Source organism: Mytilus galloprovincialis, chromosome 4 (assembly GCF_965363235.1).
Source record: "Mytilus galloprovincialis chromosome 4, xbMytGall1.hap1.1, whole genome shotgun sequence".
Classification (NCBI taxonomy): domain Eukaryota; kingdom Metazoa; phylum Mollusca; class Bivalvia; order Mytilida; family Mytilidae; genus Mytilus; species Mytilus galloprovincialis.
The window spans coordinates 28,639,644-28,662,427 of NC_134841.1; the positions used below are offsets into that span (position 1 = coordinate 28,639,644).

General features: G+C 32.8%; 1 protein-coding gene across 2 annotated transcripts; it reads right to left on the reverse strand.

Annotated features, from left to right (window-relative positions):
- Positions 1 to 628: 628 nt before the first annotated feature.
- Positions 629 to 22,771, reverse strand: LOC143071783 (uncharacterized). Of its 2 annotated transcripts, none has more exons than XM_076246360.1 (12): positions 22,628 to 22,771; positions 16,626 to 16,780; positions 14,403 to 14,546; positions 13,148 to 13,318; positions 10,670 to 12,135; positions 9,483 to 9,589; positions 7,998 to 8,088; positions 7,414 to 7,495; positions 7,003 to 7,073; positions 6,439 to 6,534; positions 4,862 to 5,011; positions 629 to 3,158 (listed from the first exon to the last, which is right to left on the reverse strand). In XM_076246360.1, the coding sequence occupies exons 4-12, from the start codon at positions 13,291 to 13,293 to the stop codon at positions 3,094 to 3,096; spliced, it is 2,274 nt and encodes a 757-aa protein (XP_076102475.1). In that variant the 5' UTR covers positions 13,294 to 13,318; positions 14,403 to 14,546; positions 16,626 to 16,780; positions 22,628 to 22,771; the 3' UTR covers positions 629 to 3,093. The 2 variants fall into 2 exon arrangements, with proteins under 2 accessions (XP_076102475.1, XP_076102476.1); XM_076246361.1 differs by having other exon boundaries at positions 22,676 to 22,770.
- Positions 22,772 to 22,784: the final 13 nt, after the last annotated feature.

The following is a 22,784-nucleotide window of genomic DNA, read 5'->3' on the forward strand; positions in this document are numbered from 1 at the left end:
TAATTGAGGTCTGGAGCTGGCATGTCAGTAACTACTGGTAGTCCATTTATGTATCATTGTCATTTTCCTAGGTTTCTTTTGTTACCTATTTTGACATCCGACAGACTTCTTTTAAGCTGAGTGTTATTGTACTTATTGCTGTGTTTCTTTATTCTGCATTAGCTAGAAGTATAGGGGAGGGCTGATAATCAAAACATGTCTATTAAGTATTGCTGCGCCTGTCCCAAGTCAGGTGCCCCTGGCCTTTGTTAGTCTTGTATGTTTTTTACTTTTAGTTCATTTATATGTATTGGAGTTAAGTATGATGTCAATTTTCACTGAACTAGTACATATTTTTATTTAGGAGCCAGCTGAGGCCCACCTCCTCGTGCAGGATTTTCACGCTGCATTGAAGACCTTTTGGTGGGCTTCGGCTTTTATCTGCTCAGTGGTCAGGTTTGTTGTCTCCTTTACATATTCCCCATTTCCAATCTCAATTTTATCTCATTATCTGTTCACTCCACTATTCTCATTTCAAAGCTTAATTCACTTCAAAATTAAAGATGGCTTAGCTGAAGGTTAATTTGGTCAAATAATTTTCCTCTTAAAGAGAAAAATAGTCACTATACATATAATTAAAAAGGCAAGATGATAGCATATGTTTAAGTTTATTGTTTTGACATAACTACATTAAAACAAATAAAAACAATATTACAAGCACTTTTTTGGCATTGATTATAAATTACATTATTAAATATTGACAATGGTATACATAGAAAGTGGCTATCTCACAAAACTTTGACAAATAAGATATAATGTGACCTTTTGCTCCTAATGATGCCCACAATAAGTACTCAGTAAATATGCAGTTGGTCAGTAATTCAAATTTATGAAAACACACAGTATATGGCATAAGCATATGAAGCTTGGAGTCACATGTCAAGAAGCTATGACTTAAAGTTGCTGAGTGTGGACAAACTAATGCCATGAACAAACCAACTTACTGTAAAAAGAGTGGTTAAACTCAGAATGGGGATATAAAATATTATGTGTACATAGTAATTGTTTCTTTGTGGTGTTTTGCTGGCCAATGTTCTATCACAAAAACTTAATAATTAAAATGGTTTTAAATTATACAATTGATTCAAGACTTTATCATAATTTTGTTCTTGCACTTTTTGTTGTGTTGAAATGTGCTACTGAAACTATTTTATCTTACCTCCTATACATTTCTAGGAATATGATTGGTTAAAGCGTCCGCGTGGAGACCTTGTATATTCAATATTAGGTTAGAAGGGAGGCAGGGCTCAATTCAATACACTGTTAGTAGTGGATTTATGACTTGGCACTGTTTGATTATTTAAAAGTATTGAAAGTTCTGTTTAACATTGTTATATCAAGGTTGTTGATAATAAATAGTTATTATTTGCATTATTTTTTGAGTGCAGACCAATTGAAGAAGGTTCTTAAAATTGAACACTTGGAACACTTTAATATAGAAATAAAAATTTGCCAAAGTATGTATTTTTTTTAAGTAACAAGGTTTCTATATTTCATTGTTCTGGAATGTCTCTTATGATTTATCAGGAATTCAAATCTTTGCAAGAAAATGTATGTACTTTAAGAATAAAAAAAACACATTGTTTTAAAAAATTACAGTTTTCCAATTAACCAGGGGTTTTAATATATATAACATGATAGTCATGATGTCATGAAATTAAAATCACTGTTCATGTTAGAAACCAACTAATGTAGTTCCATAAATGAAGTGAGAAACATGTAACTGACGATCAACTGCTACTAATTCAAAAACGAAGTCTACAAATTTTCACATTTTGTTAAAAGAATCCGAACTCAATAAAAACATTTCATAATTAAGTTAATTATTATATGTACATAATGTTTAAACTTGCAAAATAACCTATATAGTGGCTCATTCAATGCTAAAATGAGTTATTTAAATGTGGTCTTATCAATAATTTCAAAGTGGTATTTTTAGTTAATATAAGAGAATGATCTCTATTTTAATTTGATTTTTCAATGTTAAAAATACTCTCAACAATGTTCTATTAATCAGAAAAAAAATCAAGTAAAAACAAAGATCAACAGACCAAAACCTCTATTTCTACAAAACATAAGCCTTGTGTAGAATAGCAAGACATAGTTTTGTGTTAAAAACATCATAAAATAGCTATGCACACACATCCATTTAGACCATCTAATATTTTTTTAATTGCTGAAAATGCTATGAAAACTTTTTATGATATATACAAACAAAGCTAGGGAAGTGCAGCAGAGTAAAAAACAAGAATTTGAAATTACAGAGCTTTGTGAATCTCATTTAACCAATTAAATTAAATTTAGAATTATTTGAATGCACACTATGATATGTCAAAGCTTTTCTATCTACATATATAATTAGAATATTAATGTATGAACAAAATCATTTTATGTTGTTTAAAACAACTAAACAAATTTATAAATAATTATGAATTGAAATAAAAAAATATACTCCATGCTGACTCTCATACTAGCTAAACAAATATTAAATATCCATAAATTATACATGAATAAGCATGAAAAAAATATTTTACAATTTGATCACAGTAAAATAATTTAAAATGCTTTAAAAGTTTTATAACAGTAAATTGTTATCAATACTACATATTTTCTCTCTATAGATAACTTGTATCAATTCATGAATTAAATAACATGTCCCATAAACTTATCAAAATTCAACTTCAATAACTATAAAAAGTCAATGTACACAATTTAATTACATACCATGTCCAGAATTTCATTCACAAACCTAACCATACAAAGAAACATTCATTATTTGTTTTCTTGTTTTTAGAAGAAGAAAAAAACATATTCACAAATACTATCAACAACACAGTATCAAATATTTACAATTCCTCTTTTAATCCTGTCTCTTTCAAACGTATGTAAAATCTCTGTGTAACATTTTTTTTTTCTGATTGCTTCCAAGTCCATTATTTACAGAAGGACTTACACCTGGAAAGGATTAAACACATTCTGACTTCTAAATAAAATGTCAATTGATTGACATAAGTTGGTCCATTAAACAGATAAAGGTCAATAAGGTCAAGTGTTTTATTCTGAGGTAACATTTCCTTCCCATATATCATCTTTCTGTTTACGTTCTTTCTTCTTCTTATCTGTAAAATAAAACAAATATTGAACGTAAATGTTATTTGTGTTAAGTTCAGAATAAAGGGGCCATTTTTTTTGTTAATGTAAAATAAAAATTTGTAATTAATATGATAGTTGTGCAAACATAAATACAGAATGTTAATGGGGAATGTGTCAAAGAGACAACAACCCAACACTAGAGCAGAATACAGGACAAAGCCATCAATGGGTCTTCTAACAGCTTCTTCTTACAGGACTGATCCCCTCTGCCCTAGGTTTCTGATTAACAGTGTATATCCCAATCAACCATTGGGGTATATTACATACTTCAAACTATAATTCTCCAATCTTTCAAACTTAAACACATACCGGTACATGTAATTCTTTGCTCAAGTCAGTTATCAACACAAAATCAACTTTATCATATTTAAGGGTCATCTAAGCGTAAACAATAAAGCACATATTAAGCTGATAATTTTTCCAAAGTGTAACAATGTGAAAAGCCCATACCACATAAAAAGATAATTGTGAAAACTTTCAAAAGAGATATTTAATGGCCTAATTTGTACCATTATAATGTACGTAAAATCAAATATCATAGACAAGAAACAACAACAGTCACTGTACTACATGTTTCTGACTAGGGACAGGCACATACAGAATGTGGCAGGGTTAACCATGTAAGGGAGAGCTAAACCATTCCCCTAACCTGGGACAGTAGTGTAACAGTACAACATAAGAACAAACAGTGAATTCAGTTGCTTGATAGATCAGTAAAACTGATATATGATTACTCACATATACTTAAACCTAGTACAAAGTAATTTTCAACTAATCAGCTGCAACTAATAAATAAATCATGTTCTTCCAAACTAAAGAATCAATCAGTTCACATCCATTGGTTTTAGTGAAAGAAAAGTGCAATGACAATGGCAAAATATAAGTAAAAATATTGACAAACAAAAGCTGGTAATGATGCCATCAATGATGACAAAGAAGAACATATGTGGTGGATCCTATAATATTGTTCACATGTGATTTTTAGAAATCAGTTAAAGGAGTAGGTACGGTAAGGGCAGATTTTGGCCTCAAATTTCAAGTTCATCTGACGAAAGATTTTAGACACTTTTTATACACTTAAGTGTCTATTTCAGTTGATTCAATTAGTTTATGGGAAAGATTTTAACTGATTTACTCATTTAAAATACTCAAATTCTAGCTTAAATATGAAAAATCTATCAAATATGCCAAGAAATGTCTCTTTTCAGATGTTTTTTGTCAAAAATGAAAGTGGCCGCATCCGTGTTCATCCTCAACCTTTATATATGTTATGTATTATCGTCAAATACAACTTACATTTCAATATAAAGAATGAACACAAATGCGGCCACTTTCATTTAAGACGGAAACCATCTAAAATTTAACTAAAATGCTAAAATTGGGAAGATTTCAGTAAATTAGCATGACTTAATGATGCTAGTACACGATATATGTACATTGTTTGGTCAAAAACTGCTCAGATTTATGTAGCAGAAACATTTCCAATAAATAACTCAAAGTTTACATTTTAACAAGTTTGTAAAACTGCTATATTTTGGGGCCAAAACGTGGTCTTACTGAACCTACTCCTTAATCTTTTTGTATAGGTGTGTTAAGACTAAGTGTCAGTGTATCTTTTGGCATTGGTATAGCTTCTTCTTTCATCATCAATCTGGTGTAGACTTCATACCTTTAGCTTGCTTTAATTTTCTTTTTTCCTCAGTCTCCTTTTCTCTCTGTTCTTTAGAGACTTTTGTCTTTAGTCCCAGTGCTCCAGTTAACATTCTCCTAGCTACTACAGCTGTTGTCTCTGGTCTTTCCTTGTACGGTTGTAAAAATTCTGTAAAAGATGTGTTTTCATTTAGAACAATCAAGGTAACACAGGTATCACAAATCTGATTATAGGGTTTCAACAGAGAAATAAATATATATGACTCCATATTAAGATTAATGTACTGTCTGTAACAAATATTTACAGATGGAAAATATCTTTGTGATATAACTAAAGTCTACTTTTATTGACAATTTCTAATGGTGAATACAATCTCAATTTTGTCTCAGGTAGATATTTCTATTCAAACAGCTTACAAGTGAAATATATATTCTATGATGTATTAAATTCACCAATATGCATGCATTCTCCAATTTATTGTATGGTAACAATTGAAAAACTGTTTCAAAATATTTATTTGTCACTGATGCCATCACTATTTTGAAGCTTTAATTGCACAAGTGCCATAATATATATTATAATTTACTTAGTAGCAAAAACAAGTAAATTATATGTGTAATATAATTTCTCTAATTTTTGTGCTATTTTCACATTTCCTGACCGGTGTGAGAAAAATATTTCTCCTCACTAGTGAAATATCTGTTCTCTGCAAATGATTTGTCAAAATTTGATTATGACGTCAAAATGTTTTGTTTTCTTCCGAATTTTCCTATTGTGACATCATGAAAAAAGGCGACCATGCCTGATGACGTCGCATTTAAAGAACACAAGTTTCTGAAAATCTTTGAAAAAGAAGGCTAAAAGTCATCAGAGAAACAGATTCCGACACTATAACCCTTGTATTACGATATTTCTCCACTCTCGTTAGTTAAATTTTATTATTTAATAAGCTTGGCAAGCCTCACGCTTTAAATAATAAAATTTAACTGTCTCGAGTAGAGAAATATCGTAATACACTTGTTGCAGTGTAGGAATCTATATTTTTCTAATTCTTACTCAATTCATACTTTTCCTGACTTGTTGATTATTTTTATTTAATCAATGTGTGGTTCGATTGATCTCAGTTTACCATTGACTAAAATTCAATTATGACATCTAATTTTCTTGCTCTTGAAATTCTCATTGTGATGTCATGAAAAAAGGTGACCATGCTTGCTGACATCACATAAAAAATACATTCTTTTGCAGATCATTTGAAAAGAAGGGTTATGATTGTCTGCATACCTTCTAAAAAAGCATTGGAGACACAGATTCCACCAGTCTACCAAATCTCAGGCAAAAGCATATTTATCCACTCTCAACAATTAAATTTTAAATTTTAAAAACGCCTGGCTAGCCTCACGTTTTAAATTTGAAAATTTAAATGTCTGGAGTGGATAAATATTGTTTTATACTTGATGCAGTGGTGGAATTTATTTTTATAGCATTGCAGCAAATCTAATATTTTCTATTACAAAGTGTGGTTTCAAGCATAACATACCCAACAGCTGTCTTAGCTTTAAGTTAAATCTCTTCATGTTTCATGTAATACATACCAACAGCTTTTTTAGCTTTTATTTTAGATTCTCTGGAGGCTAAAGACAATGGTCCCACTTTTAGTAAAGGATGGGTAAACTGTAATGCTTCATTTGCTGTAAAATCAGAAAACAAATCTATAACAAACATATTTACTTTCTTTAGCTTAAGATATATTTTCAAACATTTGAAATGTTAAACATGCAATTCTTGACTACATATAAAATCGAGAATGGAAATGGGAGAACTGTTAAAGAGACAACAACCCAACCAAAGAGCAGATAACTGCCGAAGGCCATTTATATGTCCCATAAGTTTGCACAATCTATTATGCAAAATAATGCCTGATCAATCCAATTTTTTTACACAAAAATATATGGCCAAATTCCCTTACGTCCTGTTTAACAAAGTATTGACCTCTAGATGTCTTCAAGTTTAAGTTGTTGTCCGATAAACGTATACTGGAAATCTATTTTAAACTATATTCCTATATTTGGTAATGAAAAGAAATAAAACTGCAGTATTATCTCATATTGGTCAATTATGAAAAGCATCAATATTCAATTGAAATAGTGTTTGTTTACCTGCTATCACACTTGAAAACACTCCTAAAGCATGTGTATCATCTACCCATTTAATATCAAATCCTTTTGATCTGAAAAAAACACCAGACAGATGAATAAACTACTTTTCATGAATAGGTAAAATAATTCCATTTATACATTTCCAGCTATGAAAGTAATTTAAAAATAATTCATTGGATTCAAGTTACAGATTACATGATGCCTAACACTAAAGGATTGCTTGCATTCATTACATCATTTCATTGTCAGTCAAACTAGAATAAAGAAAACATTGTTCAGTTTTTGACAGTCTTCACAGTATTAAAAAATATATGTTTAACAGTCAATTCTATATAAACATATCAAACATCTATAAAAAAAAAAAGGCAGGATCAGACACAGAAGATTTATTCCTTTGAGAGCAAAACTTACTTGAACATGCTAAAAGCTGAGAGGAGATCTTCTGTTTTCATTTCAGATGAGAAGTCAAATATTTCTATCACATGATTCATACCTAAAATGATTATCAGGAAATGCATTGATAAAAACTGTACTAAAATGGAGGTCAACAAACAATTGATAATTTGTGAAAAGAAACAAGATTCAACAAAGAGAGATAATATCTCCAATTTCTAAAGTGAACTGCTTAAGTGTGTACTTTGCATTTAAAACTAAAGTTTGCCTGTTTTTAAAGTAAGTCTTCTTTGTTAATATACAGATACTGGTTAAACAGGTTACCCATCCAATGATTAGACTGGTAGTAAAAAACTATTGCTTCCCTTTCAAACACAATGATGATCCTAATTTATTGTCCATCAACAAACAAATAAACTTGGTGTTCTTTCACTGAATGAGATAATCCAGCTAATTCACTGAATGAGATAATCCAGCTAATTCACTGAATGAGATAATCCAGTAAATTCACATAGTTTTGCTCAGTTTTTTCTCTCAAAGAATGATAATTCAAAACTATTCCAATACATTGTAGTAAAGACTTATATTAACATTGGTTTTACCTTCACAATCTAGTTCTGGTTCCTTTGGCTGGTAATTGAGGTAGTTTATGACAGGCTTCTTTACTTTCACTTTACCAACATTACCACTTAACTGAAAATAACCAATAGGTCTATTGAAATATGTACAGGTGAAAGATCTGATAAGCAAACAGTGATCCTTTATTGTCAAACATGCTGTATGCTGTATATGTTCACATTTTTAATTAAAAATAAATTACTGGATGGAGAGTTACCTTTCTTCCAGACTGATCTCTGAAAAGAGGGTACCAGCTGTTAGGAAAAAACAAGACTTGGCATCTCTAACTGTCTTATATCTAAAATATCAACAAACCTTATCATCAAATTATGAGCTGATTACGAGGTGCTAAAAATTGGTTGTTCCTGGATCACAGAGTTAGTTTAGAAATCATATAATTGTGATGTTTGGAGGACATTTCTTTGAGAACCAATTTGATTTTTTTTTGTTCAATACATTTTTATTTGTCATTAAACACAGTAGGTTCAACAATATAAACAGAAAAGCCTACCCTTCCATAATATCACTGTTTTGAGGGATTTTTTGTTGCTGAATCTTATCTGATTTTCTGTTTTGTTTTTTGTGAATTGTTTTATCTTTTTTTATATGTTTGTTTTTTTTTTTTTGTTTTTTTTTTTTTTTATATGCCATTTTCTTGCCCCTATATCATGTATATAAAATGTTTCCCTAAAATAATTTCATATTTCTTTTCTTCATATGACATCACATCTTTTTCACTGTTTATTCTTTCCTTATTAAGAAAAAGTGAAATTTGTATATATTTTTTTTTTATCATAACCCATTCCATAAGATTGAGAATATGTATCATGGATATGTTCTAAAACCTTTGCATATGAACTTCAAAGGAGTAGGTCCAGTGAGAACCCTTTTTAGCCCCAAAATGTAGCAGTTTTACAAAATTGTTAAAATGTAAACTTTTAGTTATTCATTGGACAGAAGAATGCTTCTGCTACATAAATATGGGCTGTTTTTGACAATACAATGCACATATATTGTGTAGTAGCACCATTAAGTCATGCTAAATTACTGAAATCTTCAAAATTCTAGCTTTTTAGTTAAATTTTAGACGGTTTCTATGTAAAAGGAAGTGGCCGCCTTCGTGTACATCCTTAATATGGAAATGGAAGTTGTATTTGATGATACTACATAACATATATAAAGGTTGAGGATGAACACGGATGCGGCCATTTTCATTTTTGACAAAACCAATCTGAAAAGTACCATTTTTCGTCATATTTGGTAGATTTTTTATATTTGAGCTTAAATCAGATCATTTTTAATGACTAAATCAGTTAAAATCTTTCACATGAACTAATTGAATCAACTGAAATAGACACTTAAGCGTTTAAAAAGTAGTCAAAATCTTTCTTCAAATGAACCTGAAATTTGAGGCCAAAATTGGTCCTTACAGAACCTACTCCTTTAAGCATTGTGAGGAAGATCCCTACCTCTTCTAAAGTATTAGGATCAAGACTATCCCCATCATCATCAAACATTGTATCCCATGATGCATCCTCATCAGACTGAACAGGCTTTTTCTCTGGAACAACTGATTCTGAAAAGACAGATTTAACCATAATCAAAAGTTATATTCTATCAATTTATCATAATGTGCAAAATGTCTTTCGACTCTGGTCTAAATGTTTGTATAAATCATTGAAATTCTATACAGTTATCTCTTCATTACTTTAAAGTCATATGAGCGTTTCCTTCTCTTAACTTAAATCATTGAATTTAAGAAAACATTTTCCATTTCAAACAATAGTTTAAATTCTTATATAATTTTTTTTCTAAACATCCCATACTATATAACGTCACGGTACCCAAATTGCACATGTTTAGCAAAAATAGCAGCGGAAATCTTACAAGATTTCCTAGAGACTAACATGACTAAACAATTTGTATTTTTATGATTTGATACTATGCACATCTTTCAAAATAGTTAAAAATATTTAGACATACACAAAACGTTCACAGTATTTATCAACAAATGAAGTGTTTACTGAGAAAGCAAAATGTACGGAAACGTCACCATGGGACATCATCAAAACGTCATCTTTTTGAAATTAGCGAATACAATATGTTACAAGTATCAATTTCTTAAAAAATGCAGAGCAAGCATGGTCTAATATCCAATTGTTCAAAATATTTGAAGAAATTAAACAAAAGCTCTGTTATTCGACTTTTGACGATGCGATTTAAGCATGGATGCAATTTGGGCACTCCTCATTACAGAATCATTGATGGTTTGGAGGTCAGTTCAGACCAATTTTTCTATGATTCCATATGGATTCAAAATCAAATTGGTGAAACCATATAGTAAATAATGATAAACACATAATGAAAACTTTTGTCTGAAGCATAAATAAACATAGGTTAAAAAATTGTCAAAATAGGTGCAATTTGGGTACCCTCACGTTACCTATTTATAATTTTTATAAAAATGATCTTTACAAACAACCGACTCTTTGAAATCTAAAATTTAAACTGTAATTGTTCCCTACTCCAGTTTCATACATCATGTACATTGGGAAGAAAAACAGACAAATGTATGGGCAATCATTCAGGGTCACAAGCATTTACTATAACAAATTACGAGCAAGAGAAATTTAATATATATAGTGTAATTTAACACCTGTTTCTTGCTGATCTATCTCCACTGACTCAGCAGGACTGTCTAGTTTCTTTTTCAATTTATTTTTTCCTTTTCCAGTTTTCTTTTTTCCCGACTTCTTCTTATAATCATCCTTTTCTTCACTTTCTGCTCTTTCTCTTTCTGCAGTTGATTCATTTGTCTCGTCAGTGTACAAATCCCATCCAAATGCTGCTAGTTTATCATTACGGACAATGACTTTGGAAGAATTCTTTACTCGTTTTTCTGTGTTAGTGCTGCTCTTTTCATCTTTTACAGGTTTTTCTGAGGTCTTACTTTTAACATTTGTTGTCTTTTTTGCTTTAGGTGCTGAACATGTTAGTTCTTCATGTGAACCTGAATCCGAATCTTCATTTTCCCAAGAATCAGGCACTTCAGATTTTGACTGATTACTTTTACCATTGAAATCAGGTTGCAAACTTTTTTCATCCTTTTCTCTTCCCAGATGGTTTGATGAATCTTTCTTTGAACATGCATCCAGTACTGTTTTATCATGTGACCCTGTTACATCACCCGATTGGACGGATTGCGAATCTAATGTTCTAGCACCTGAATCATGTGATATTGAAATACACACTTCTCTTCTGTTGCTTTCTGAAGATAAAACAGTGTCACCTGATATCACATTGTCACTTTGTTCATGTTGTTCTGGTGCACCATTGTTAGAGGTCATGAGATCATTAGAAATGTCATTATTTTCAATTTTCCCTGAATTGTCATGCTTGTTGGAATGTTCATTATTTTCTATAGAATCTGGTTTATTTGTCCGATTGTTTATATTTGATTGTTCTCCACCTAAAGTTTGTTCCCTTAATAAATCTGATGACACAGTATCTAATTTATCATGAACTTTTGTACTAACATCTCCGGTACCATGTTCTGATTGAACTATATTCTCACATATATGTACAGCATCATTTGTTTCTGGTCGGGGAGAAATATCAGGGTTCAAATGTTCAGTAGTTTTACATAATTTTGTGTCCTCATTTTTGAATGACAAGACATCTCGAACAAGTTCCTTCTCCTTCTTGCAACATGTATCCACTTCAGTGTCTATATTATGTGTATCTGCATTGTCAGCATCCCATTGATCCCCATCAGAGCCTCTCTCTGAACTCTCACTCAATGACTGACCCTTTTCTTGTTCCCTCCTCCTGCCTGGAGGCATGTAAACCTGAGCTGTTTTACTTTTTCTTGGTTTAGTTTGTACAGGCTTCATATCTGAACTAGTCAAGTTTTTCTCAATATCATCAGTCTTTTCATGTGACTCTGTAGCACCACCCTGTGGATTTTTGAGCTCAGATATTGGATATTGGTCACATTCAGTAGAATTGCTCTGAAGACTTTGACTTTCTTCTGAATGAGAATTGCCACAACTACTTTCTTGAGATCTCCTTCCCCTCGGAACATAAAGTTGAACTTCTGGCTTTTTCCCCCTACCTTTGGACCTGCAACCATAAATATATGTAAGTTATGCAAATATTCAAAGTCCATGAACCATGACTGAGGGTACATGGCTACACAAACTCCATGGAAATAAGATATGCCAATGCCAATACAACTGCAAACCAAATGCCATTTACTTATCATAAGTTGTTCTCTTAACACAAACATAAACATTTACTTGTAAACTATGTGAAATTCGGTCAATGAACTATGATTAAGGGGTGTGGCTGTATAATCTCCATAGAAACGATGCCAATAAATTAGCATACCAAATATCATTGACTTAACATTAGCATTTCATCTGATCTAATCACAAACTAATACATGTAGACCAAGCAAAAAATTTGAAGTAAATAGACCATAAATGAGGGGCAGGGCCAAACATTCGCCATGGAAATGAGATGTGCTAATGCTTATACAACTGAATACCAATTAACATTGGCCTACCACTTGTGTATCACTATAAACTGACCTAATCATAAACTATTGCATGTTGACTAAACAAAAGTTGCAAGTCAATAGACCATGACTAAGGGGGCATGGCCAAATAATCTCCATTGAAATGAGGTGTGCCAATCGAATTCCTATACAACTGCATACCTAATATCATTGATTTACCACTTGTAAATCACCATAAACTAGACCTAATCATAAACTAATACATTGTCGAAACCACCGCCTTCTACGCTGCTGCCGGAAACAGCATACCTATGCCTAGCTTTTTGACTCTGTCAAGGAGGACAATGAAACGAAAGTAGTTCTAAATACCAGTAGATTCTTACCTGCTAGACTAGTTCAACAATAGTACAAAAAAAGCATCCTATATATTACCTCTCTATACTGAACTATTATGCAATTAAATGTTATAAGACAGAGAATTTAACTAATACATTTTACTAAATAAAAGTATAATACTAAGGGATGTTTACATTGACTAGCCATGAGCGTCTCATTGTCAGGGATTAGTAGTTTTTAAATATCTTAAACGTGTACCATTAATCATGTGTTTATTACCTTTGAGGGTCTGGTTTGCTGTTATGATGTTCAGAATTTGGTATCCCTGACTGTCTTACACCTACTGGTGATATTCCTGGACTATCTCCATCCTTTACTCTTCCCCTTGCCCTACCCCTACCCACTGAGGGTTTGGGGTTAGACATACAGATACCTGAGTTTGATGATTCACTGAAAAATAGTAATACAATCATTATCTTAATGTGCTACTGTCATGACTGTCAAAATGTATTTCTTTCTAAATATTTCATGTCATATTTTTCATGTAAAATATATCTATTATTAAACAGTTAAGTACATGTATGTTTCTGTGTTGTAATTTTGAAGATGAACATGAGGTTCAGAACTTCAGAGGGTAAAGCACATAAAATGAGTCCCCTGCCACTTGTATTCATCCAAGTATATAAGTATTAAAGAAACCATATTGTCTTTAAGGCACTTAAAATTATACAGCCGTCAAAAGTTAAACACTTATACAACTTTTCACATTTGAATAAGTTTGTAACCTTGATCTTATCCTCAAATATTTAACATTATTCATGAAACTTCTTCTGATTATGACAACAATAGCACCTTACAAGTTTATTGATACTCTTCATACATGTATTCAGAACAAGGCACTGCTTTATTCTTTTTTAATTTTACCAAATCTTGATACTGAGCATAAGTGATAAAATTTACAATATAAAACTAACAAGATGTGGTATAATTGCCAATGAGACAACTCTCTTGCCAGTGACTAAATGACACAGAAGTTAAAACATCTATAGATCACCAATGTCCATTTTGATTGCAAGCTTTGTTCAAATTTTGATGTTGTAAATTTAATTGAGACATAAACAGGTGTAATTTGCAACCAGATGTCAAGCAAGCAAGCAACAAGCTACATTCAAGCATGTGTAGTGGGTCTCATTGGAGTCTAAGCGTGACACGGGATTGCTGATTTTTTGTAAGCGTGACACGTGAAAGTCAAATTATTGTGTCGGAAAAACGGGAAATGAGGTCTAGCGGGACCCGGGAAATGACAAAAAAATGAGAATTGCTTATGTACATAGTGTAAGCGGGATACGGGAATCTGACAAAACAGTATAGGGGATCCGGGATCGGAACCCCCCAATGAGACCCCCTGTGTACTTACTCGCATTATATATAAATTATAGTACTTTTATGAAATTTAAAAATAAATATATATAGTTTTCATTACTTCTACATGGTCTCCATGTACATGCAATAAACATGACAAAGAATTCTTTACCAGATAAAATCTGTATGGTCACAAATAACTAGTCTCCTGAGTATTCCTTGTCCAATGGAAAAACTTTTCAATTCTTTATATTCCTCTGTGCATTTATGGGCTAGAAATCTGTGGAAACTGTTAAATGGTGGAAAGATCAACACACTGAAAATAAAAGTATACTTGATTAGTTTACATTCTACCAATAGGTTCATAGGGAAATTAAAATTATCGTTAATTAGATCTGTCCTTGTACTGTTTCACTAATTTAGTTTTCCCTTTTTTTCAAAGAGTTTCAAATTTTGAAATGACTAATAATGTTCTTTGGATTCTTTTGGTATAGATTTTCCAAGATCAAGGAAAACTTGCCTTCTTTTGGATATTTTGATTTTGTGGTTTTGCCAATGTCTGTGTACAAGCCTACATAGAATTTGCAAATTGTAAAATACATTTAAAATCTGATTTGCCTTTACCCACAAACCCACTTCAGTGAGGATCAATGCATTTGAATGGGGACATAAAAATTGATTATCCTCAATTGGCCCCCCCCCCCAAAAAAAACACAAAAAAACTTATTTGGTACGGGATGGGAGGCACTTAAATTAATAAAAAAAATTGGGTGATTGCATTTTATTAAGAATTTTCAAGTGTTTTAAGTAAAATGATTATTTTTATATGTGGTTGGTCACGTTTTAAAAAAGTGCCTCCAATGTGTTTAGTTCTGGAACAGACCTAACCTTAAATGATCAGTCTAGAAAAAATTACGTAAATTTTGTACATTATATATAGCGATTCATTTTTGTTGGTGTAAAATTCCATGATAGATCAAACACTGTTGTTCGTGTGTTTCTTTGTCAATTGTATTCTCCAATTTATTCATATTGTAGTCCTGTGGTGTTGAGTTGTCATTTTAATGTTATATTTCACATGGCTATAAAAGGGGAGGTTTGGCATGCCACAAAACCAGGTTCAACCCGCCATTTTTTCCTATAAAAAAGTCCTGTACCAAGTCAGGAATATGGCCATTGTTATATTATAGTTCGTTTCTGTGTGTGTTACATTTTAACGTTGCGTCGTTTGTTTTCTCTTATTTTTGAGTGTTAATTCACATTGCGATAAGACGTGTCACGGTACTTGTCTATCCCAAATTCATGTATTTGGTTTTGATGTTATATTTGTTATTCTCGTGGGATTTTGTCTGATGCTTGGTCCGTTTCTGTGTGTGTTACATTGTAGTGTTGTGTCGTTGTTCTCCTCTTATATTTAATGCGTTTCCCTCAGTTTTAGTTTGTTACCCCGATTTTGTTTTTTGTCCATGGATTTATGAGTTTGAACAGCGGTATACTACTGTTGCCTTTATTTATGGTACTGGATACAATTTTATCTGTTTTCTTACATCATATTTAATTGACTATCTTAGGTTTTGTCTACAATATTTTTAAGGTGTGGACCTAATAAAAAATTTTGACTACAGTTAAGAGAGCATGGTCAGAATTTTGTTAGCCAAACATAGCACAGAATATAACCTTCAATATGACTTAATGGTGGTTAATCAAAGCAGAGCCTTGGTTTTCTCTGTTGAAGTGTTACATTACTTCATGTCAATTGTCATGGCCGCTGATAGCTTACTACAGTAGGGGGTCTTCTTACTGTTGCTTTTCATCCACATTATTTAGTCTCTCAGGTTGGTGGATAGTTGCCTCATTGGACCAGATCTCCTTAATTTTACATTTAATGCCCATGCAAATCTAATATGGTGAGTCAAACCCTTTTTTTTTTTACTGTACTTTGATTAAATTAAAGCAGCACTGCAGGAAGAGAGAATGAAGTGTATAATAAACTATATAATATACAAGTGTACCTTGTATAGCGATATATAGTATGTTGTCAATTACAAATTTGAACAAAGGCTCACTACATTTTTTGGGTATTATCATAACCTCCCTACATACCCTAGGTATCCACTTCAGGGTTCACCAGGCATTAGTTCCCTTTCATTTGTAAACAAACTAACTGAGTTCTCTTAATATTAGGTACAGAATTAGTCTGAACTCTGAAGTCCATTTTGGAAAGGTTTACAACAACAGAAACATGAGAAAAGGATAAGGGAAATATAGTTCTACAGCCATTAAAACTATTTTCAGCTTAAATTCATTGGTGATACAATGTATAAACATAGTATTTACAACATTAATGATATGAATGTAGTATTCAGAATGCATATTTAAATTGTTTCTATCTTACCTTTTCTTTGTACCACTTTGTATAAATTTCTTTAAATCTGTGTTTATGTTTTCTATAAATATTTCCTCCAATGGACTTAAATATCGACTTCCAAAGAAGGATGCCAGATCGAGTCTGTTAATCTTTATATTTGATTCCACCGGTACCTTTCTTCACTGCAATAATAAACATTTAAAATAAAACATATATCAAACATTGTCAAATTATGAATGTACATGCATTTACAATATCCTTCAGCAAATAGCCTATATGTCCATCTGATGAGTTAAGCCTTTTTCAACTGATTTTTATAGTTCGTTCTTATGTTGTACTGTTATACCACTGTCCAAGGTTAGGGCAGGGTTGGGATCCCGCTAACATGTTTTACCCCGCCACAGTATTTATGCATGTGCCTGTCCCAAATCAGGAGCCTGTAATTCAGTGGTTGTCATTTGTTTATATGTTACATATTTGTTTTTCGTTCATTTTTTTTATACAAATAAGGCCGTTAGTTTTCTCGTTTGAATTGTTTTACATTGATATATCGGGGCCTTTTATAGCTGACTATGCGGTATAGGCTTTGCTCATTGTTGAAGGCCGTACGGTAACCTATAGTTGTTAATGTCTGTGTCATTTTGGTCTCTTGTGGATAGTTGTCTCATTGGCAATGATACCACATCTTCTTTTTTAAATATATCCCAGTACAGAGTAAATATACTGAGTAAGGAGACTAAAATATTCACTGTAATGGCAGCTTCTAATCATTCTTCTTAAAAACTTCATGTACATCAAAATTTTGCCTCTTATACCCCAGTCCCACTAGGCCACGATCGCACTACGATCTGTGAAAAAAATGAAAATTTTGACGAGCGTAGTGTGATCGTGTAGATCGCAGTGAGGTCGTAATACGGTCGTGGTGAGGTCTTGGAGATCGTGATGAGCGTGGCCAACTTTGAACATATTCAAAACAAGCGTGGTGCGGTCGTGGCGAAATCAGGTCGTAGTAGAAGCGTAGTAAGAGCGCAGTAAGGTCGTGGTAAGATCGCAAAGGTCCTTGTACCATCGTAGCGAGAGCATGATTCTATTCGGGGAGACTACGCTACGATCTCACAGCAACGTTATCACAACCTCTCTACAATCATCACGTTCTCACCGCGACCCACCTACGCTCCCACTACGACCATACTACGTTTACACCACACTGTTCAAGACCATAGTACGATTCTAGCACGCTCATGCCGTCCTCATCACGCTCTTCTTACGACCTGTCTACGTTCGTACTACAACTATTTCGAGTTCTTGTCATGTGCATGTAGTAATGCTTCTTCAATCAATAACTCAGATACAAAATCTTAACGACCAAGCCATGATGTTGTTATTGAGACAGCGAAGAAAAAGGATTGGAAGAACACTTAGACGGTGTATAGGTACTTTTGGATTCGTCCTTGGTTAGCAACGGATAGGAGACTCCAGTTTGGTCATTATTATCAGTTGATGAACGAGTTAAGAATTGAGGATGAACCTTCCTTCTTTATTTTTTTAAGAATGCCCTTGGTGGCATGTCTGTTTTGTTTCCGTAAAATATTCTTATAAATGAGTAATAGAAGGAATGAAACAGTATTTATATGGAGTTCGGTGCTGACATTATTGTTGAGAGCGTAGTAAGATCGCGGTATGAGCGTGGTATGGTCGTAGTAAGGTCGTGGGACGAGCGTGCTATAATCGCAGTAGAAGCGTGGTAAGATCGTGTTGCAATCGCATAAATCGTGGTATGGTCGTAGTGAGAACGTGAAGAGCGTAGAAAGGTCTTGATAAGCGTAGTGAGGTCGCAGAATAAGCGTGGTGAGAACGTGGTATAATCGTAGCGGGATCGTTGCAGAAGCGTAATGAGGACGTAGTAGCATTGTGAAAGCAACGAAAATGTACATTTTCATGCCGCTCATACCGCGACCTCACCACGATCTGATTCTATTTTAGATCGTGGTGAGCGTAGTGCGATCGTGGTCTAGTGGGACTGGGGCTTTACAGAAAAATGACTTGAGTGTGTAGGTAACAGTAATATCTTAAGCTATCTTGCTTGCTATAGCTACATGTACATGTAACTGAACCATGAAATCATTATAAGCTAAGGTACCACCTTTATGCAGGAGGAGACAATGAGTAGGCACAGAACCAATCAAAAGTAGGAGCAATATACATTGTATAAATATTGTGAAACCAATTTTACAAGTTACTTATTAAAATATGTTTTCAGGTTAAAGGTGTGCTTGATTTGCCAATTCAATTTCAGTCAATTCAAGGTGAACTGATGGAATCCATATATAGAGTTTTTTATAATTTGTCAAAATGTAGTTTTATCCTGCTTTTTTTCAAAATGCAGTGGTGACCCATACTTTTTAATAACAAAAAGTATGGGTCACCAGATATTTTTTTTTCACGATACGGGTTGTGCAAAATTGTCACATTTTTTATAGATTATGCATGGAAAATCCAATTTCGTTTGATATAAGAAAACTACACTATAGAATTTTAAGATAAAATAAAATCTGAGAAAATAGCCTTTTAACATGCTTTGAGATAAGAAAAGAAAAAGTGGGCCACCGGTCTTGTTTTCTAGTTACATATAAAAATAGGTAAATTCACACTTTCTATTATCAAAATCACTTTATTTGAGTTATCTCCCATATAATCTGAGTTATCTCCACTTATGTGGCAAAGCTGAAAAAAATGAGTCAAACACAAATATTGTGTCTTTTAGAAAATACAGTTGTAAATATGATAAAACATATAGTTTTTATAATAAATGGAAGAAAAAAACACTTTTCATGACATTTTTATATATGTTGATACATATATAAAAAGGTTATAATTGTTTGATTTTAATGTGTAATTGTATGGGGGAGTACTGCAGAAGGTGTTAAATTAAACTTAGGGGGTCAAATCACAAATTTAAAATTATTTTTTATGCACTCCAAACTCATTTTCAATTATTTTTGTGTTTTTGTAAATATATATATATAGGCCACGCAGGGCAAAACAGTATATAATCTTCAGATAATGAAGGACTACTGAAAACCTAAAGAAGAAATCTTCAAGATGTTCCTTTTACCATGCAATTGTAAAAATGTTATTGTATTGTTTTAAAAAAAATAAAGATTGACAAATCAAACACCTCCTCCAAATGCTATACACTATATTTTACAGACTGAAAAGCCAGTCATGGTCGTTTAACTACCATAATCAACACTATATTCTAAATATAGAAACACATAAATTTCTAATCTAATTTTACAATGTCTTTGCACTGTCCTCAGAGGCGGATTTAGGGGGAGGACCCAGGGGGCCCGGGCCTCCCTTTTTGGGAAAAAATTTGGTTGCTTATATAGGGAATCACTGAAGCGTGACTGGAGCGGGCCCCCTCTTAGGTCAGTCAGTGGGCCCCCACTTATGAAAATTTCTGGATCCGCCACTGGTCCTTCCTTTTGATTGCAATTGGTTCTCTACTCAAATATAAAGGTTTAATCTGCCTAAAAAAAGGGTGATACCTAACTAATAATCCTTACATATTTCACCTAGCAAGCAAGCTTACCAAAAATATTTCCTTCAACTACTATGACTACACACTTACAAGTCATTCTTCTGTAAGTCTCAGTCACAGAGGGTGGTAAAGGGTTATTTTCGTGCAACGTGATCGCCGTTTTTTATTTCACATTCAACATTATTTTACTTTTTTATTTGACGTTCAGTAGTGCAAGACGGGTGCCTCATTCAACGTGTTCTGCTTATTTAATTTAACGTGCATCGTGATTTTCAAAGTCATATTTTGCATGCTCAGTATTTTCAAATAAAATTCAAACACTTGGCAGGGATCATCAAGAAATACTTTTTTAAAAGCCATAAACCAATTAAATCATAAATGTGTATACTAAATTGGGAATATCAAGTAAAACAAAGAGTTAATATATACAAAAAGACAGTGATTCAGTCACAAAAGGTTCACATTTTATATATATAAGAGTATTTATTTTTCGTGCAACGTTCATTACAGAAATGATTTCACGTTCAACGTGAAATTATGTCTTATTTCACGTTTATTCCGTGCAAGAACCCTCCCTTTACCACCCTCGTCACACATTAGGATTTTTTACTGCTTTCCTTGTTTGGACTACTCCTGATTAAAACTTGTCATAAGTCAGATCAAGATCCTGTGATTGGTGGTTATAAATTTTTAAAACATTGATTTAATAATCAAATCAGATATTGTTTAGCAACCGCTGGTCTAGCTCAATCCAATACACCTTATAACTATATGTCCGCCATTACTAGATATCACACAGGTTCCCGAAAAATTTTGACGTCATAAAAAAAAATATCTGACGCCACAATGGAAAAGTGATTGTTGTATGCATCAAAAGTTCAAGTGGCTGTGTCAGCCGGGCCACAGGGGCTTGTTTAGTGGGTCAGACGAGGTTTTACTGTCAATGGCGTTCGCTATCCTATATAAAATACTTTAGTGGGTCAGACGAGGTTTTACTGTCAATGGCAGCGATCGCCATTGACAGTAAAACCTCATCTGACCCACTAAACAAGCCCCTGTGGCCGGGCTTGAATCCGGGTCCGTCCGCCCTGATTCTGGTTCGCCCTAGTTTCTGTTCGCCCTAATACCTGTTCGCCTCGAGTCCGTTCGCCCTGTTTTTATTTTTTAGTATAGTGTTGCGTTGTGTGTATATAATTGAATGTGTTGAAGTCAGTCTTAAATTTGGCCGAATATTTACGATGTATCATGTTGTTTATAGCTAGCTAGCTGCTACTAGGACTAGGTTATAAGTTTCTGTACATTTCAGGACTACAAGATATTGTGGCTTCAAGGTATTGCCTTGAGGACTAAGTTTGTATCTGTATGTTATTACGTTACTAGGAAATTTAAGTTTCTGTGAATTTCAGCACTACATTGTATTTTTAAATGTAAAACAACTGAAGACTAAATTATTTGTATGTAATTGAATATGTTGAAGTTTACATTCACCGAATATTTATTTATGATGTATATTCTGTGGTACTGCTATCATAGAAAATAAGTTTCTCAGAATTTCAGCACTACCGTGATTGTATTTTAAAATGTGAAACAACTGAAGACTAAGTTGTTGTCTTGCTGCTACGAGGATAAGTTTCTGTGTATTCAAAGACTACAAAGTATTTGACATAAAACAACTAAAGACTAAGTCTATATTTAACTTTATTGATATATGTTAACAATATAAAAATATTCAGTAACAGTTATAACAATTAAGATCAATTCCGAACTGTACTTCGCACACTTTTATTTCCTACACGAATTTATTTAAAAGCACTAATTTGAATTACTATTAGTGAAACAAATACCAAAAACACAGTCACACTGCTGTACATTGATCACTTGTCATCAGTGTTTTTACCCATCCAAGCTGACTATTTTATTTGAGAAAAATGTTATTTTCATTATTAATCCATCAAAGACAATTCATATAACAATCAGTGATATCAAAGATTTCAAATGATACCTTATCAGCAATCAAAATTTTGGCAAATATTCTGTATTGAACTATATATATATATATATCGTTCATTAATGTAATATATGCATAATATCATTAATGAATATATGGCGAACGAACCCAGGGCAAACGGACTATCAGGGCGAACAAACTCAGTGTGAACGAACCTAGGGCGAACATGTAATCAGGGCGAACGATCCCGATACCACCGGGCTTAGCGATATTAAAGGTGTATTGTGATCAGATTAATTTGTACCTTTTGCTCACAGAAAAAATGACCCAATATGTCATGTACGTGTCAATAGTAAAGGTTGCCATGTTAGAGTCATGTTAGTTACAACAATATTTGTTTTCAGTGTACTATAGGTGAGCAATATATGTAATCATTTGCTTTTACAACATGCATTTTGTCTTTTTGATTTTGAACTATTGACTATTCAACTGTTCAAATTCTTGGTTTGGATATATGTTTCATCATTTAATACTAACAAGGTGGCGAGTTCGTCTTCCCCTTTAAAGACCTATGTACTACTTCACCTCAAATAAACATGAATTTTTTCAAAATAGCTGCCAAACACCTCTAAAGTACAAACAATAAGCTGGAAGTTCTGTTGTCTCCGTCAACGTTTTGGTTTTTAGTTTCTCA

Coding starts and splice junctions, on each gene's coding strand:
- LOC143071783 (XM_076246360.1), bottom strand. CDS start 13,293: ATGTCTAACCCCAAACCCTCAGTGGGTAGGGGTAGGGCAAGGGGAAGA. Junction 9,590..10,669: donor GATAGATCAGCAAGAAACAG/GTGTTAAATTAC, acceptor CTGTCTTTTCAG/AATCAGTTGTTCCAGAGAAA. Junction 7,074..7,413: donor TCAGCTTTTAGCATGTTCAA/GTAAGTTTTGCT, acceptor TGTTTTTTTCAG/ATCAAAAGGATTTGATATTA.